Source organism: Lipotes vexillifer, unplaced genomic scaffold (genome assembly GCF_000442215.2).
Source record: "Lipotes vexillifer unplaced genomic scaffold, Lipotes_vexillifer_v1.1 scaffold988, whole genome shotgun sequence".
NCBI classification, from domain to species: domain Eukaryota; kingdom Metazoa; phylum Chordata; class Mammalia; order Artiodactyla; family Lipotidae; genus Lipotes; species Lipotes vexillifer.
Genome location: NW_006797916.1, coordinates 1,968,520 through 1,985,066, shown reverse-complemented (window position 1 = coordinate 1,985,066; position 16,547 = coordinate 1,968,520). Strand labels below are relative to the sequence as shown.

The 16,547-nt window shown below is 52.1% G+C and overlaps 1 protein-coding gene across 1 annotated transcript in view; it reads left to right on the top strand.

Annotated features, from left to right (window-relative positions):
- Positions 1 to 5,520: 5,520 nt before the first annotated feature.
- The window catches only part of HDLBP (high density lipoprotein binding protein), a 29,884-nt gene continuing 18,857 nt past the window's right edge, over positions 5,521 to 16,547 (top strand). The window contains 9 exon segments of the mRNA XM_007472087.1: positions 5,521 to 5,596; positions 7,366 to 7,523; positions 8,715 to 8,930; positions 13,691 to 13,897; positions 13,995 to 14,210; positions 14,741 to 14,947; positions 15,107 to 15,214; positions 16,039 to 16,143; positions 16,504 to 16,544. Coding sequence (XP_007472149.1) covers positions 5,521 to 5,596; positions 7,366 to 7,523; positions 8,715 to 8,930; positions 13,691 to 13,897; positions 13,995 to 14,210; positions 14,741 to 14,947; positions 15,107 to 15,214; positions 16,039 to 16,143; positions 16,504 to 16,544 — 1,334 coding nt within the window.

Sequence of the window (16,547 nt, the reverse complement as noted above, 5' to 3'; positions counted from 1 at the left end):
GGGGGGGCCGACCTGGGCCCAGGTCGGTGACGTTGGCGGCTGGGCCCTGCCCCCTCCCCCCTCCTGCTCCGGCAGGGGCGCCCCTCCCCCCAGCTCCGCCGGCCGGAGGGGGCAGGGGCGGGGGCCTGTCCCGCAGGGCATCCTTGGCGGTGGGGCCGGACAGGACGGCAGCACGGGGCCCGGGCGCGGCCTCACCTCCACTTGCTGCCGCCTGTGTGGTCGGCCGGGCCCTGCTGCCCTCCTCGGGGCTGGAGCGCAACTTGGATGTGCCCCAGGGTCCACGGACGAAAAATGCATTACGGAAAAGTACCGAATTTGGATGAAAGGCGGGGAGGCCCAGCGCGTTGCTGCCCCTTTAAGCCTTTCCCCGCCCGCGGGCTCGCGTGGCCTGTGGGAGGGCCTTGCTGAGGTGGCATCTGCGAAAGTTCCTCCTGCAGGATGGGTGCAGACTTCCAGAACTTGGTGAAACACACAAATGCCCGCCTTCTACTCCCAGCCGTGTAGACCTTGTGCGGGTGGCCTTATATTTATGCTTTGTGATCTCGCAGCCATCGAGATTTTATATTCGTATTCTCAGTTGGTTTGTGGGTTTTGAGAAGGACTTTGAATTTTTTTTTTTCCTTACAAGCTTGCTGTAGGGTTAAAATTAAATAATTTCAACTTTGGAAGAAGAGGACAGAGGTCCTGGGTTTCCTGGTGGTCTTTTGATACCCTACGTACTCAGTCCTGTCTAGTAGGTAAACAAAGCACTGAGATCTCATTAGTTGACTGAGATAAGATTCTTCCTGGACTGCTACTCATGAGTTCTCTTTGCAAAAGACTTTTTCTTTTGAATATGTAATTGGCAAAATATTACAAGGGAATCAGCTTATATTTCCTTGTTTACAGGCAAAAAAGTAAAATTCTTCATTTAATGTGTTGTACATTTGTTAGGACCGAGCTTCAGATGTAAGCCACGTATGCTGTGACTTCACCTGGGCACCCTGGTGCATAACCGTCCATCCTCGTGGGAGTGCCCCCCCCCCATTTTAAAATGTGGGGGTTTTTTACTGTGGGTATTTATACTCTGAGAAACAAGACTTAAAGTCCAGGTTGAGAAGAGTTTGAGATTTGCATTGGGTAGATCTGAATGCTTCTTGCACGGAAAGTAGTTGAGAGCAATCAAAATGATGAAGGGACTGGGGCCTCTTGGGAATCACTGAAGGGGGCTGGAGAATGGGCTGAAGGAGTACCTGAAGTAACTCCTTCACGGACCTGAAGGAGTCTTGTAAGAAAGATGGACTTGTTGTCTGTGGCAAGAAGGGGGAAGGAGCACATCTGGGCACGACCTCAAGCCACCCGTCCCGACAGCTGCACAGTGATGGAGAAGCAGCAGAGCCTGGGCCCCCAGGGACGGCTGTGTGGCTCCTGTTCCCTGGCTTATTCAGAGAGTGGGACAGAGTTGTCGCTGAGGTCCCTTTCTGTCCTGATTTGAGCAGCTGTATTCAACTAAGGGAGGAGCTGTGATAGCAAATGTTTGGTCTCTGCTCCTCAGGAGGAGGCCTGGGTGAGGTCTCCCGGGACTGATGGCCAGTAGGGAAGCCGGGGTAGGGAGCACACACGCCTGGACGGGCGTGAGGTTGTTGAAAGATCTCCGAGGGGTGGGTGTAGCGCTGTGGGGGACGGTTTCTTAGGTGCTGCTTTGGTGAACTGGCGGCAGGTTGATAGTAGGGCTGGGGGCACGGGAGGAGGACTGGTGCTGGCCTTTTATAAGATCTACCCCAGCGCCTCAGGTAGGTCTCAGGTCTGCACTTACACATGGATCAGCAGATCGGTTTTAAAATGGATTCTTTAAAGACAGGAGTTTGAGAAGTTTATGAGAAAAACAACACCCTAATTTGATCATATCACACCCTAGATGTTCACCTGTGGCTCGCTGTGATCCATTCATTCCCCGCTGGGACAAACTGCCATTTGCAATCTGGAAACTAGAGACTAGTGTGTCCTGTCAAACCAGCCTGGAGTTTTCTGTAGGTCCACCCTCCGCCCTTAGCTGCCTGAGGGCCTGTGCACACATGGGGGCATTAGAGGCTCTGCCGGTTGGGCTGTACTGAAGCCCCTTTCTTGAGCCAGTGAGGAATGCGGGGCTCAGTAGAAAGGCTCACCAGAACTGACTCGTGCAGCATGTGGGAGCTGGCTCAGAAGGGAGCCTCAGGAGCTCCTCCCTTCTTGTGTGTGACACCAGGTGCAGGGTGGGGGCTTCTCATCAGAAATCTGTGGCTGGAGCGGACGTGGACAGTGGCTGCACTGCACGGGCTTACCTTGTAGCTGTCACTGGGCACTGAAGACTTGCCTGTCCAGGAAAGCAAGAGGACTGGTCGGTTAGGAGCACAGAGAAGATGGTGTGGGCGTCATGGTGGTCACATGGGTGAATGCAGCTTCTTAGAGGGTGGGTGTCAGTGGGTTTTGATAAGGGATGTCGGCACCTGGCGTGGGAGGCTGTTCAGGTCGCAGGTCAGCAGTCAAGAGTTGCCAGGAGAGCGGGGCAGATGCCTGGGTCCTGGCTTCCCGTCGGCGCTTTGACCTGGAGCACCGCCATCTTGTTCCTAGACGGGCTAAGTGTGGGCCCCCTGGACACTGGGAATCCCAAGGCGGGCTCACCTTTTCCACCCCGTCAGGACCCATGCGTGGATGTGCTTCTCTGACAGTTTGGCTGAATGGAAAGGGTTTCTTTCTTCCTTGCCTTAGTCAGAGACTTGCGATTAGAATTTGTTGGAGGCAAATTTAAATAAAACAGTCTCGGTCAGTTTGTCTCCGCCTTGTGCGCTTGGGTCTCAGGTGCCTTTGTGTGTCTGGTGGGACAGGGGCCCCAGAGCGGGTCTCGCCTCTGGCTCATAGTAGTTCCCCCGTGTGACTCAGGCCCCTACGTTGAGGGATTTTGTTTGTTAGTTTTTTATACCACTGGTTCATGCCCCCAGCTGGGACATTTGAGACCCCACTGAGGCACCCCTGACTGCCATGAACCGTCTTCCTAGCTCCTGAACCACGCTTGTATTATGGGCAGGAACTTGGGGGTGTTACTCTCCAGTGAGGTAGAGTATTCTTGTCACTGTTGGGAATTCTCCCATTTTAGCCCATGCCTCACCACTGTCACAATGTCTCCCTCATCAAGCGCACGCGGTGGTTTGCGTAAAGCGGCTGGTAACCTACCTGGCAGCCTCACTATCCTGAAGTCCCCCAAGGCAAGGTGACCCCCACCCCTTTTTCTCGGTCCTCCTAAGCTGGCCTTTGAAGGTCCTTTCCAGCCCTGCTATTTTATGGCCTGGTTTCTAAATCCCCAGTGGATTAGAAGGGACCGAAGAACTTTTATAGGATGACAGCAAGAAGAACAAAGTAACTACAAAACACACAGGGAACTCTTATTAAGACAGTAGCCCTCAGTCACCGTAAAAAGCTCTGGAGCCCCCAAGGTCCACAGTCTGTTCTAGATCGTGACACAGTGTTGCAGAACCTTTTTTCTTCTGGCTCAGCATAGATTAATAAGAGGAATACAGGAAAAATTACTCAGCCATGTAACAGAACAAACATCAGTTTTGTGAGAATTTTACTTCAAAATGGTTACATGTAAAAGGGATACACTTACGGGATTCCCTTGGGTCCCTGGAGAAGTTGCTCTCTAGAAGTTCCAGATGGTTCGGGTTTTACCGTAATGTGTTTGTTTGAAACTAATGGCCTAGGGGCTTCCTTGGTGGCACAGTGGTTGAGAGTCCGCCTGCCAATGCAGGGGACACGGGTTCGAGCACTGGTCCGGGAAGATCCCACATGCTGTGGAGGAACCGAGCCCGTGCGCCACAACCAGTGAGCCTGCGCTCAAGAGCCCGCGAGCCACAACTACCAAGCTCGTGCGCCTAGAGTCCGTGCTCCACAAGAGAAGCCACTACGATGAGAAGCCCGCGCACAGCAACAGAGACCCAATGCAACCAAAAATAAATAATAAATTAATTAAAAAAAAAAAAAGAAGCTAATGGCCTAGTGAAAGGGTTTCTTCCATTTTTTCCCCCCGAGCAATTTGCCTAATATTGGTATTAGTAGCCAAAGTGTAAGTAATACTTTGACCTTTTCTGGTTGAGAGGTGAAAGGATCTGGGTTGTAGGATGCAGATAGGTAACTTTTCTCTGGTTTTCTCCTCGCTCCCTCTCCCCTCCTGTCCCACACCAGAAAAAGCTGGCGGCTGACAGGCGGCCTCAGGACGGACCTTCCGGCTACTGACCGTTTTGCTGGTAAGTGTGTCTTGTCTCAAGGCTTCCGGGCCCTGGGCTGTGTGTGTGCCTTCTTTCATTATGTTTTATCCTTAAGTTTCTAATGGTTCTTCAGAGAGAATCACTGTAGCTAACCTCCCAGCATGGAGCAGTGTGTATACTTCAGGTAGTGTGTATACTACTGGTTTCCATCTATTTTTAATCTTTTTTCCTTAAATGTGAATTACGTTTGCTCCGGGTATCTGAATTTGTATCTTGCTTCTCTTTAGAAATACAGAGTTTAATTTTCTTGAACTTGGGGAGGGGTCTTACTGTGTTGTAAAAATGATGAAGAAACTCATTCTTATTAAATTACTTGACCCTCTTATACTTTTTTGCCACGGTGGTACAAGAAGACACTTGGTGCAGAATTGTGTGAAGAGAGTGGGTTCTTCCTCTTTGCAGTAGCATGGGGCTCACCTGGAGTTGGAGAGAGGCAGCCAGTGCTGAGTGAGCCCCTTTTCCAAATAAGGGAGCTGTGGCTTTGAGAGCCAGAGTCTCGCTGAGCACTGCGGCCACTCAGGAGTGGGGTCCGGAGGCAGACTGCAGGGTTCCTACCCTGAACTGAGGAACTGTGTGCCCTTGGGCCAGGTCCCACCTGCTGCAAGTCCCCTCCCACACCTGGGAGACCGGATGTGGGAGAAAAACCAGTCACCACATGTCAGAGGCACTTAAACTGCTACCCCTCCTACCTCTTGCTGTTACGCCACAGAGCAAGGGAAGCTGCTCTTCAGGGGCTCTTTGCAGCTACTGTCAAATGATACATTTTATAAGCATTAGGAGGCATGAGGATGAACAGATTAACCAAATAACTGAGATAGTTGTTAGTAGAACCGTCCAGATGTTGATCTGTGTCTGCGGCTGGGTCAGACATGTGTTGGGTTCCATTGGGGCCCTGTGGGTGGAGAGAGGGGTGGCCCCTGGGCGTCCTGGTCCTGAACCTCTCAGCTGGAGCCTACATCTGCTCTGTTACGGGCAACGGGGGGGAGGTTTTCCAGGGTGCCCCCACCCCTTGAGTCTCTCCTCTTCATCATTTAGTGAGAGTTTGGGAATCACCTTGTGTCAGCAGTTGGAAGTGAGGAAGGTAAGGTGTTGCTTGCTGGTGAAGCAGAGTGAACCCTTGGCTTAAACTCTCCGCTGAACGGATCAGGTAGCTGCGAGCTGGCTGTGCTGGACTTGCCTCTCTGACTCACCCCCCTGCTTCAGTGGCTCACCCGGATCGTGTGGACTCCTGAGATCAACCATGAGCTCCGTCGCCGTTCTGACCCAAGAGAGCTTTGCTGAACACCGAAGTGGACTGGTTCCGCAACAAATCAGAGGTGACGGCCCCTTCCCCACTGTTCTTCTTGACCGTAAGACATGGCTCTTTCCAATCTTCACGAGAGCCTGTGGCCTCTCCAGAGGTGCCTTTCAGCCCTGTGTTTGTGGGGTGGGCCAGGACCCACCAGTGCTGTGTGCTCCGTTTTGCACTACCCTCGTTTGAGGGGTGAAATTGGCCAGGAGTGGTGGATGGATCGCCTACAGTAAGATTTAAAAAGTGGACAGCTTTCCGGACAGCCAGTGAATTTGGCCTTTGTGATTATTAGGATTCTTCTCCAAAATCGCTATTGCCCAGTTGTGTTGAACTGGACTCTGGGATGGGAAGCATCCCAGAGCTCTGTCGGGAGATAGCGGTGAGGATGAAGGTGGGACTCGGGCGCCGCACTGGCCCGGGCAGCCAGCCCCAGTGGGGACCAGTGCTGCCCAGGAGGGACAGTACACGAGCTGCGGCATCTGCAGGACGGTCTCTTCGGCGTCTCTAGCTCATACTTCACGGTCTTGCCTTTCCCTGCAGAGTCTGATGTGTGTGTATGACGGCAGGACGACTTGATTTGAGTGCTGTTCGCGTCCAAAGCCCTTCATCTGTAGTTATTAGATTTTATAAAATTTGCAGCTGAAAGAGTAGCTTGCTCTACCCATTGTCGTTCCAGACACTCTTCAGAGTTTTCCAATAACTGAATTGAATATCAGTTCTTACGTTTAAATTAATTAAAACTAAAAGTGCGTCTCATCTGTCACACTCACCACGTTTCAAGTGGCTTGTCTCTAGGCAGTGGAGACCTAGACACTGCTGTTCGCTTGGGTTCTGAGTGCCTGCTGGCTGGGGCTTCCACATGACCTAACAGCCCTGTGGGGTCTGCGCCCCCGTTTCTAGGGGAGGGGAGCGGGCACTGGCAGACTGGAACAGCTCGTCACACGGAGTCTGTCTTGGCATCCAGGATAGCACGGCTGCACGGCTGGAGTTGCGACCCTGGAGTCGGACATGGGCCTGTCCGATTCCAAAGGTCATCCCTCTTCTCTGCGTGCACATCTGTTCACAGTAGTTTTTATTGGGCCCTGCCATTGCCGAATACTATGTTCAGCCCCGGGCCCTAGGGTGACCCAAACAGTCACGCTCCTGCTTCCACGGAGCTGTGGTGAATGGTCCGGGCACTGTGGAGGGTGGAGCAGGTGGTCACCAGGACCTGATTTCCTCCTGTGCTCCCTGCGTTGGGGGTGCGGGGGGCAGAGATGGCAGGTCCCTCGATGCTTTCACCATGGTACATTACAGTGGGAAATCAGCTGCAATTTACCTCGGGGGGGTTCTTGCGGGCAGTGCTGGGCAGCAGCAGCATTTTGTTCTGCAAATTTAAGAGCTGGCTATGTGCCAGGCATTGTAGTGGTCGTGATTGTTTTTGAATACAGGATTGGAAGACTCTTCAGGGCTGGAAAGTCTGTGTCAAGGCCTTCCATCAAGGAGCTCACCCCATTAGGGGAGCAGTGGGGCATCCAGCGTCTGAGCTGAGGCTCACAGGGGAGGCTGTGTGCAGCGCAGGGGCGCCATCAGGTTCAGAGTCTGGCCCTTCCAGTCGACAGGCTGAACTTGAGGGCGCTGGGCCTGCGGAGCGGCGCGGGCCCTTGCCGGTGGCCGAGGGAGGAGGTGGGGGGTTGTCAGTGTCAACTGTCAGCAGTCAGTGCTCTCTCTTCGTGACGTTGAAACCCTCCTCGTGGTTTTTCCGTTGAACACTGAAAGTACTGTCTTCCTCCTAATCTGTGTTGGCCGGCGCAGTTGCCACTTCAAATTCAGAGGAGGACAGCGACCCCCCAACCTACAAGGACGCCTTCCCCCCGCTCCCTGAGAAAGCAGCTTGCGTGGAAAATGCCCAGGAACCTGCTGGCGTCTGGAATAACAAGATCCGGCCCATCAAGGCTTCCGTCATCACTCAGGTAGAAAATCCTTTTTTTTTTCACCTGCCGCTCCAAGTAGGAAGCAGTGGTGTCTGATGGGAGGTTTCTGTTTCTGTTTTTGTTTTTGTTCTTGTTTTCTTTCGGCTGTGCCGCGCTGCTTTCTGGATCCTAGTTGCCTGACCCGGGATCAGACCGCGGGCTTCGGTGGTGAAGGTGTGGGACCCTAACCACTGGACTGCCAGGGAATTCCCGGGAGGGTTTTTGAACATGCAGATGTGAGAGTGCTTTGGACGTGAGAGGAGGCCTTTGGATTAAGTCGGTCTCCCCACCCCCCATAGCTCTAGGGGAAGCACAGCTGCTTTGCACCCCAGCACCCAGAAGGGATGGTCCCATATGTTTTCAGTCCACTGCGGTCCAGTCTGTGCTCCAGCTGCTGGAACTGCCCTTGGCTTCCGTGTCACCGGCGTCAGCAGCTGTCCCACTGTCTTGAATCAGTTTTCTCCTCTTGACTTTTTGGGACTCCACTAGCCTGTCTCTGCTCCCTGGAGCTGGGGTGTTGGCGGGCTCAGTGCTCTCTCTGTGTGTCAATGTTGGGTCATGGTTGTCGATTACCACCCACACACTGAGAAGTCCCCCTAAGCCCAGGGCTCATTGCCGGCTGTAGTCTGGTTCCCCCAGCCTCCTGATGTTGTAAATGCACCACGTTCCACATAGTGGCTCAGGCCCTGAACCACCGTCCTGTTGGTTCCCTGCTTCCACCCTTGCCTCTGCTCAGCCCGAGTCCTCAGTCAGAATGTGTCCTCCTTCACACCCTCCGTTGTCTTCTCATCTCACACACAGGGTGGGCTGAGGGACCAGCACTTCCCCTCCTACCTCGTGGGCCCCCGCTGTGCTAGACGCTCCCTGCCGCTCCTCTGCTCTGGCCCCTCCCAGCATAGCCAGCCAGGTCCTTCCCTCCTCCCAGTTTGTTTCCCTCACTGGCCTTTTGCTCATTACCGTTCCGTGGTGCCCTTTGCCCTCATTTGTACTTGGGGGGGGGGGTCTTCTTCACAGTCTCCTGCCCTTAGGCGCTTTCCGCTTGTCCCTGAACTGCCCTCTGGGGCCTTAGGCAGGGGTGATACTTAGTGAATGGACAAACTCACGTTCTTTACTCCGTACATTTGGTTTCTGGACACTCCTGTCTTCTCTCCTTGGTCTCTTAACCTTCCCTTTTTGACCTTTTCTGAGCAGGTGTTCCATGTACCCCTGGAGGAGAGGAAATACAAGGACATGAACCAGTTTGGAGAAGGTGAACAAGCAAAAATCTGCCTTGAGATCATGCAGAGGACTGGCGCTCACCTGGAGCTGTCTCTTGCCAAAGACCAGGGCCTGTCCATCATGGTTTCAGGGAAGCTGGATGCTGTCATGAAAGCCCGGAAGGACATTGTTGCTAGACTGCAGACTCAGGTGGGTGTTCCCCGGCCGGGTCCTCCCCAGGAGGGGCACTCCAGGCACTGCGGACACGGCTCAGACCTGATCAGACTCTTGCCACCAGTGGGCAGGGCCATAGAGTTTGCAGGCAGGCCAGCAATGTTCAGAGCCTCCTGGCACTTTTAGTGTGAAACCACTAACTCACTGATAGGACTAGGGCACCTCCCATTTCTGCTCTTGCGGTGAATGAACTGAAAGTTAGAGGGGCGTCCCAGAGCTTCAGACACGCAACTGAGCTCGCCCAGATGGTGGAGTGAGGACATGCGTGTGTAGATCAGCAGTTCCCACTTCAGGCTCTGAGGGTCAGTGAGTACGTGCCTTGTTAAATACACACTTCCAGGCCCCGGGCTTGGGAGATCACAAATTCCATAGTTTTTAGCAGTCTGATACCAGTTACTTGGAATTTATTTGGGAACCATTGTAATAAATGAGTAAATCAGTGATGCATTTCTCCCTAAGTGGCATCACTTAAAGACCAAGATAAACGCGGAGGATCGTATTGAAATGTGGTGTGACAGGCCCTCACATGGGGTTAGGTAGGAATGAGGGTGCTTCCCACCTGTTGCTGAGTCTCTGAGCTTTGGGGAGAGCCGGCTCTAGATGTGGTGGTTCAAAGATAGGGAGCTAACGCAAGAGGGGCCCCAGGGGGCTTAGTGGGGAGGGGAGCACAGCCCTGTGGGCTCCCATAAACATAACTGCATCCTGTTAACTCGCTTATTAAAGTTAATAGTAACTTCTTAATATACCCACATCAACCCAGTCTGTGTATGGTCTTCCCTCATCATCTCAAAGGCGTCCTTCCTGGTTGGATTTTTCCTCAGTGTCCAGAGGAGACGCGCCCCCTCCCACTCGTTCATCCCTAGCAGCACCTTCCTCTCCTTTCCTTAACGCCATGGATTTGTTCTCGAGGGACAAGCGGGTGTTTGGCTCGTTCCACTGTCCATCGTTATTCCTGTAAATCAGAGGATAGATCTAGGGGCTCTCGATTGCTTTCATGTTCAACTTGTATGTTTGGCAAGAAAACCTGTGGGTGGTGCTTTTTGTACTTGGTGTTGATTCCAGGATTGATCCGTAGACTCAGGTGTCTTCAGCAAATCCATCCATTGTAAAGTTCCTGACCAACCTTTTGCTTAATAGTTCTATCAACCATTGCTGATCGCTGCCTGAATTCATTTGGGGTTGCAAGTGATGGCTTTCTAGTCTCTCCCTCCTCCTGAATTAGTTGGTACTCTGATGAAGAACTTCCGGGTGGGACGTGCAGGATAAATCATTGATCCTGGGCTTCCCTTGTGGCACAGTGGTTAAGAATCTGCCTGCCAATGCAGGGGATATGGGTTCGAGCCCTGGTCTGGGAATATCCCGCACGCCACGGAGCAGCTAAGCTCGTGCGCCACAGCTACTGAGCCTGCGCTCTAGAGCCCGTGAGCCAAACTACTGAAGCCCGCGTACCTTGAGCCCGTGCTCCACAGCAAGAGAAGCCACCACAGTGAGAAGCCCACGCACCGCAACGAAGAGTAGCCCCCCTCGCTGCAGCTAGAGAAAGCCCGCACACAGCAATGAAGACCCAGTGCAGGCAAAAATAAATTTATTAAATAAATAAATTCATTAAAAAAAAATTGATCCTTTTCCCCTTAGTTTTTAGACCACATTGGCACTCTGGCATCTTGGGTCCATGGGTCTTTTCAGTGTCATCATGAACTTCTGGTGTGTTGATTAGTTCTTTATGCAGAAATTGCCTTGTCTCTGGCCCACGGGAGCTCCTTCAGGGAGGCACCCTGCACCTTCTGACATAACTGTTCATCTTGAACCACTTAACCTTATCTGTAACACAGACCAACCTTAGCCGTTTCCTTCCACAGACCTGCAGTCAGTTGTTTGTCCAAGAATTCTGGATGTTTATGGTGGGAAGTTGCATGAGTTCAAACACATACTTCTCATGAAGATGAAAGATCGTGGGGTTTAAAATCATTGAAGTAATTCTTCTCTCTATTGAGGTTATGCTATCATCTTGATACATAGTTAGGTTCGTTTGTTTTTAGTTTATTTTCAGTTTTTAAAAAATACTTAAATATTCCATGATTGCAAAGTCAGAGCCCTATGAGGTCCTCTTGGCCCCTTTCTCCCCTGCTGGGTGACCATTCTTGGTCTTTGGGATATTCTTGCATTGTTTGGTTCGAGAATAGAAGCAAAAGGTTAACTTGCTGTGAACTCTGTTCTGCACCTTGTTTCTTCCTGCAGTGCATCCTGGAGCAGTCTGCATCAAGGCAGGTAGTGGCTTTCCTCATTTCTTTACACAGCTGCACAGTGCTCTGTGGGTGTGCTATGATTTGTTCAGGCATTCCTCTTGATGGGCACTTGGGTGGCTTCCAGACTTTTGCTCTTAACAAATCATGTCACAGTTAAACACCTTGTGCACCTGCTATTTCCTGTTTTACCCAGTTATCTCGGGAGAGATTTCCTAGAAGTGAGATGGCTGGGTCAGAGGGTATTTGCATCTGTAATTTTGCCATCACAGCCAGATCCCTCCCCTGAGGTGCTGTGTGTTTGTCCTCCCGTTGGCTTTCTCAGAGCCTTGCCAGGGCCGTCAGATACTGGGACTTTCTGGACTGTGAAAGATAGTTGCGTATACTTTTAATCTGCGTTTCCCCTGTGCACTGGTCTCCTGCCCTTTGCTGTCCAGGTAAAGGTTTCCGTCCTGCTCGACGCGGTGGGGCTTTTCAAACCCTGCATCAGTAACATGTTACAGATACAGTTCCCAGTTTGCCACCTGGGTTTTGATCTTGGTATGTTTTGCTGTGTGAAAGTTTCATTCTTACGTAGTCAAAATTCGTTAATCTTTTGTTTTTGTTAGGAAAGTTTCTTTTTACTTTGGGTGGTAGGAAAGTTTATTCTTATTTTCTCTGGTGCTTGTAAAGGTGTTCTTATATTTCAAGTCCTGATCTGTTTGGAATTTAGTGTGAATGGTGCCACATACAGATCCAGAAACATCCTTTCCCATGTAGCTATCAAGTCATCAATACCAATTTTAAGAGTTTCCCCGCAGTGATTTGAGTGGCAGTTCTTATCACGTCCTCAATTTTCATACTAACTTGGGTCTGTTCCTAGATTTTGAGCTGGTCTGTCTCTCCGTGTGCTCATGTTCTCTGTTTTATTGGTAATGGTTTTATATTTTAGTATCTAGTCCAGTTACTGCCACCACTCCTGTACTGTTCTCTTTCAGGATTTCCTGTCCATTCTGTTCCCTTTTGTTCTACCCTGCAAGCTTGATCATCAGCTTTTTGCTCCGAGCGGTGTTAGATCACCCAGGGGCTGTGCTCTGCCTTGTGGGACGCACGTTCCACCTGCTGTGTTTTGGGTCCAGCTGCTGAGATGAGTGGTCTGCCCTTCGCATCTTCTAACCATGTGTTGTCAGTATGAGTTAAAGCTGCTGAGTCTGGATCCTAATTTTTCCTTCCTCTTACGGACAGTAAGAGTTGGGTAAAGTAGAGGTTTTCCCCAGGGTTCCCCTGTGTGCGGCCATGTGCTTCTTCCTCTCCAGCCTCGTGTCGGCTCTGCTTTCTCGTGTCTCCTTTCATGGGAGATACTCCGGTGGAGGTTGGCAGTGGCTGTGGACAGTGCACGGCCTTAATGAGCAAAGCTCTCCTGCCAAATACAGCTCTGGGGCTGAGGGTGCATGTATATTTGGTCATGTTAAAAAAAAATATACATCCACTGATTTCTATTTTCTTGCAAATTTTTATCATGAAAGGATTTCGATTTTATAGAGATGATCATTTGATTTTTCTCCTTAGGTCTAACAATATGATTTATAGAAATGGATTTCCTAATATTGAACCATTTTTAGAATAAACCTCATTTGCTCATAATTTATAAGCCACTGGTCTTACATTCTGTGCTAGTTGGGAAGTGAGGACCTTTTTCATTGCCTCCGTGATACAATGTAACATTTCTGTTGTGAGTGTTGAAAAGTTGGCTGTGAAGCTGTGTCCTTTGGGGAAGGAGGGAAGCTGGCTGATCTGTGACTTCCTGCTGCACTAGTGGTGGGAACCTTAAAACTTGGCCCTTTTCTTTTCTTTTTTTCGAAGTCCTCTTGGTTGATGACTGTTTACTCTATAGATCCAGGAAGACTGGAAACCTCTGTCTTCCTCCCAGATTTTCCTGTGACTTCAGAAAGTTACTTAATTTCTGGCAGTTTGAGGATTTGGATTATTGTCGTTTTCTTTCCTCCAATGAGTTGTCTATTTAACTGGTTGTAAAAGAGATAATAGCAAGAAGTTTATTACTACGTATAGGGCTTGTGTCTGAAAGAAGGAGTATAGTGCTCCAGAAACAAGAATTCATCTCGTTAGTCAGTATGTGCCTGCTTTCCTACTGTCCTAGCATGGTGTGAGGAGTCACTGAGATAGGAAACAAGCACATACCATTCTTGAGTATTCCTGTCCTCGTGATGGCTTAGAGCTGGGCTGAGAACACACTGAAGGAATAATCGTGATGGCTGAAGGGGTGATGCAGGACCATGGGTCTGTGTCACGTTTGAACTCATTCTAGCCTGGGGCTTGGTCCTGCTTCCCCACGCAGGCCATGTTTAACCTGAGACTGTTCTGAAGGACGAGTTGGGGCTGGCAAGGTGAGAGTAGGCGGAGGTGGCGTTCCAACCAGGGAGAATGTCGTGGGAAAACGTGCTTTTGTGGAACCTGCAAGTGTTTTTGTTTTCTTTGGTTCTTTTCCTGCCGCAGGCCTCAGCAACTGTTGCCATTCCCAAAGAACACCATCGCTTTGTTATTGGCAAAAATGGAGAGAAACTGCAAGACTTGGAGCTAAAAACTGCAACCAAAATCCAGATCCCACGCCCGGATGACGCCAGCAATCAGATCAGGATCACCGGCACCAAAGAGGGCATCGAGAAAGCTCGCCATGAGGTCCTGCTCATCTCCGCCGAGCAGGTGTGGCCAGCCACAGGCCTGGTGTGCGTGGTGGCCTTGCCCCAACTGCTGGGAGGCCCAGATCTGTGCCCTCATGGTTTCCGTCCTTCCCTCTCAGGACAAACGTGCTGTGGAGAGGCTGGAAGTAGAGAAGGCATTCCACCCCTTCATCGCGGGGCCGTACAACCGGCTGGTCAGCGAGATCATGCAAGAGACCGGGACACGCATCAACATACCCCCGCCCAGCGTCAACCGGACCGAGATCGTCTTCACGGGGGAGAAGGAGCAACTGGCTCAGGCTGTGGCTCGCGTCAAGAAGGTTTACGAGGAGAAGGTAGCAGTCAGGAGGGGGTGGAGGGCAGCCCAGCCCTGCCCCATAGCCTTTGAGGCCTGGACAGCTCCAGTCGCCACAGTTAGAAGGGGGGCGCCCGCGCCTCCCCGTAGCTGTGGGGCAGTGGGCCAAGCTCTGCTGGGCGGCTGTCCCCACGGATTCCCACCCGAGCTCCCCCTGCCCTGTGTGCCCCTGGGCACGTGCCGCTCAGAGCTGATCAGGCCTTTGGGTGAGCTGTTAGCCTGAGTCGGTGGGCTTTGAGGTCTGACGCTGGTTCCTTTATTTGGGGAGAGGACGGGGTGTTTTTGTTTCTTCCTAGCTAGTTGCAATGATTACTCTGGGTTTGACTTAAATTCTGCAGTAATTCTTTTGAGGAGAAAACCCAGTCCTTGATTAGTGGAGTTTCTGGGGATTGGCTGGTCATCGTCTTCACTCTTCGGGGCTCACTTGCTGTAGTCAGGGCCCCGTGTCCTGCTCCCGGCCCTTCCCTCTGACACCCTTCCCTCTGACACCCTCACGGCGCTCTTACTTAGAAAAAGAGGACCACGACCATCGCGGTGGAGGTGAGGAAATCCCAGCACAAGTATGTCATCGGGCCCAAGGGCAATTCCCTGCAGGAGATCCTGGAAAGAACTGGAGTCTCTGTGGAGATTCCTCCTTCAGACAGCACCTCAGAGACTGTGATACTCCGAGGCGAGCCTGAAAAGCTGGGGCAGGCGTTGACTGAAGTCTATGCCAAGGTAACTGCTCGCTGTGGGGAGACTCCAGTGAGCGTTTCCTGGGACCGTGTCAGGGGAGGGCAGCACTCACCTGTCTCTGAGCCCTGGTGAGCCACCTGGCTTGGTGTTCACGAAACCTGGACTCTGCAGACCCACGGGTTTGTTTCCTGGTTTTCCTAGGCCAACAGTTTTACGGTCTCCTCCGTCTCTGCTCCTTCCTGGCTTCACCGATTCATCATTGGCAAGAAAGGGCAGAACCTGGCCAAAATCACTCAGCAGATGCCAAAGGTAAGGAATTGTTGTCTGCTGTGTTGAGTTGATCTTCGTCATCCCATTTCTGACATTGCTTTTGTCCTGTGGGGGTGGGGGTGCCTTTGAAGACCAGGGCACCCGTTTTCAGCTGCTCCGTGGTTAGCCAGGGGTGAGCAGAATACGTTTTTTCAAATACCTGTGTCACGTCTTTGGGTCTTTTTAACCAGGGGAAGAGTGTATTGCTAAGTTTAATGAATATCTCAAGAAATACCTCATTTAGTTGTTACGGTGTCGTAACCTGTGAGTAGTTACGTCTGAGAATTTCGTGGAGCAGAACTTGTACACGATTCGTGTGGAGGTGGAGTTTGTGGGCCTTTCTGCCCTCCGAGTCTCTGTCCTTTGGGCGGCACTAGGTCCAGTAACCTTGGCAGAGAACGCGTGCGTCGTATCTCGTTCCTGTTCTGTTCAGAGCCCTGGTTCCCACAGTGGGGCTGGCTCCGTGGCGCCGGCCTCCCGGGTTGCCCTCCCTGGTGTGTTGGGCTGGGTGGGGTCGGGGGCGATGGTGGTGACGTTTCGCCCCCGTTGTCGTCTGTCTCACCCCCCCTCACACCCCGGGGGGCCGTGAGCAGTGAGGTGTCGATGTGCTTCATGCCAGTGGTTTTGGTGGCGCACAGTGCGGAGGCCTTTGCGGTTCCCACACAGTGTTTAGTACCAAAACCATGGTCATCCCCAGACCGCCTTTCCAACTTCTCCTGGTGTCTGTGGATCGGCTGCTGCCCCAGGAGAGCAGTCCAGGCTCTCAGAGGAGGTTGCTGTGGCCGTGCCGTCCCGGTGGGCCGACTCTTGTTTTGGTGCGGTAGGTCCACATCGAGTTCACAGAGGGCGAGGACAGGATCACCCTGGAAGGCCCCACAGAGGATGTAAACGTGGCCCAGGAGCAGATCGAAGCCATGGTCAAGGACTTGGTAAGGTGCCCCGGGTGCTGGCCAAGTGGGCATAGGGCGTAATCCTGTCACTTGCCAGTCAGACCTCACGTGGGGGCCCTGGAGGCGCGGGAGGGGGGCCCAGTCGGCAAGTGGCGAGTTCTGAAACAGCTGGAATCTGGCCGAAGTCCGGGAGAGCCGTGGGTAGATGAATCCTTACTGTGAAGGAGGCTCTTGCGAGGGTGCCTGCAGGACGATCCTGCCGCAGATCCTGACAGCTGAGTGGGAAGAGAGGGCAGCCGCTGCCGGCTCCCGGGCTTTGGTTCTGGCTGTTTGTCTGCGGATCTGGGCCCAGGTCTTGGACTCTGGTCTCCAGTGTCCTGCCCTGTGCTTCTCCCACAGATTAACCGGATGGACTACGTGGAGATCAACATCGACCACAAGTT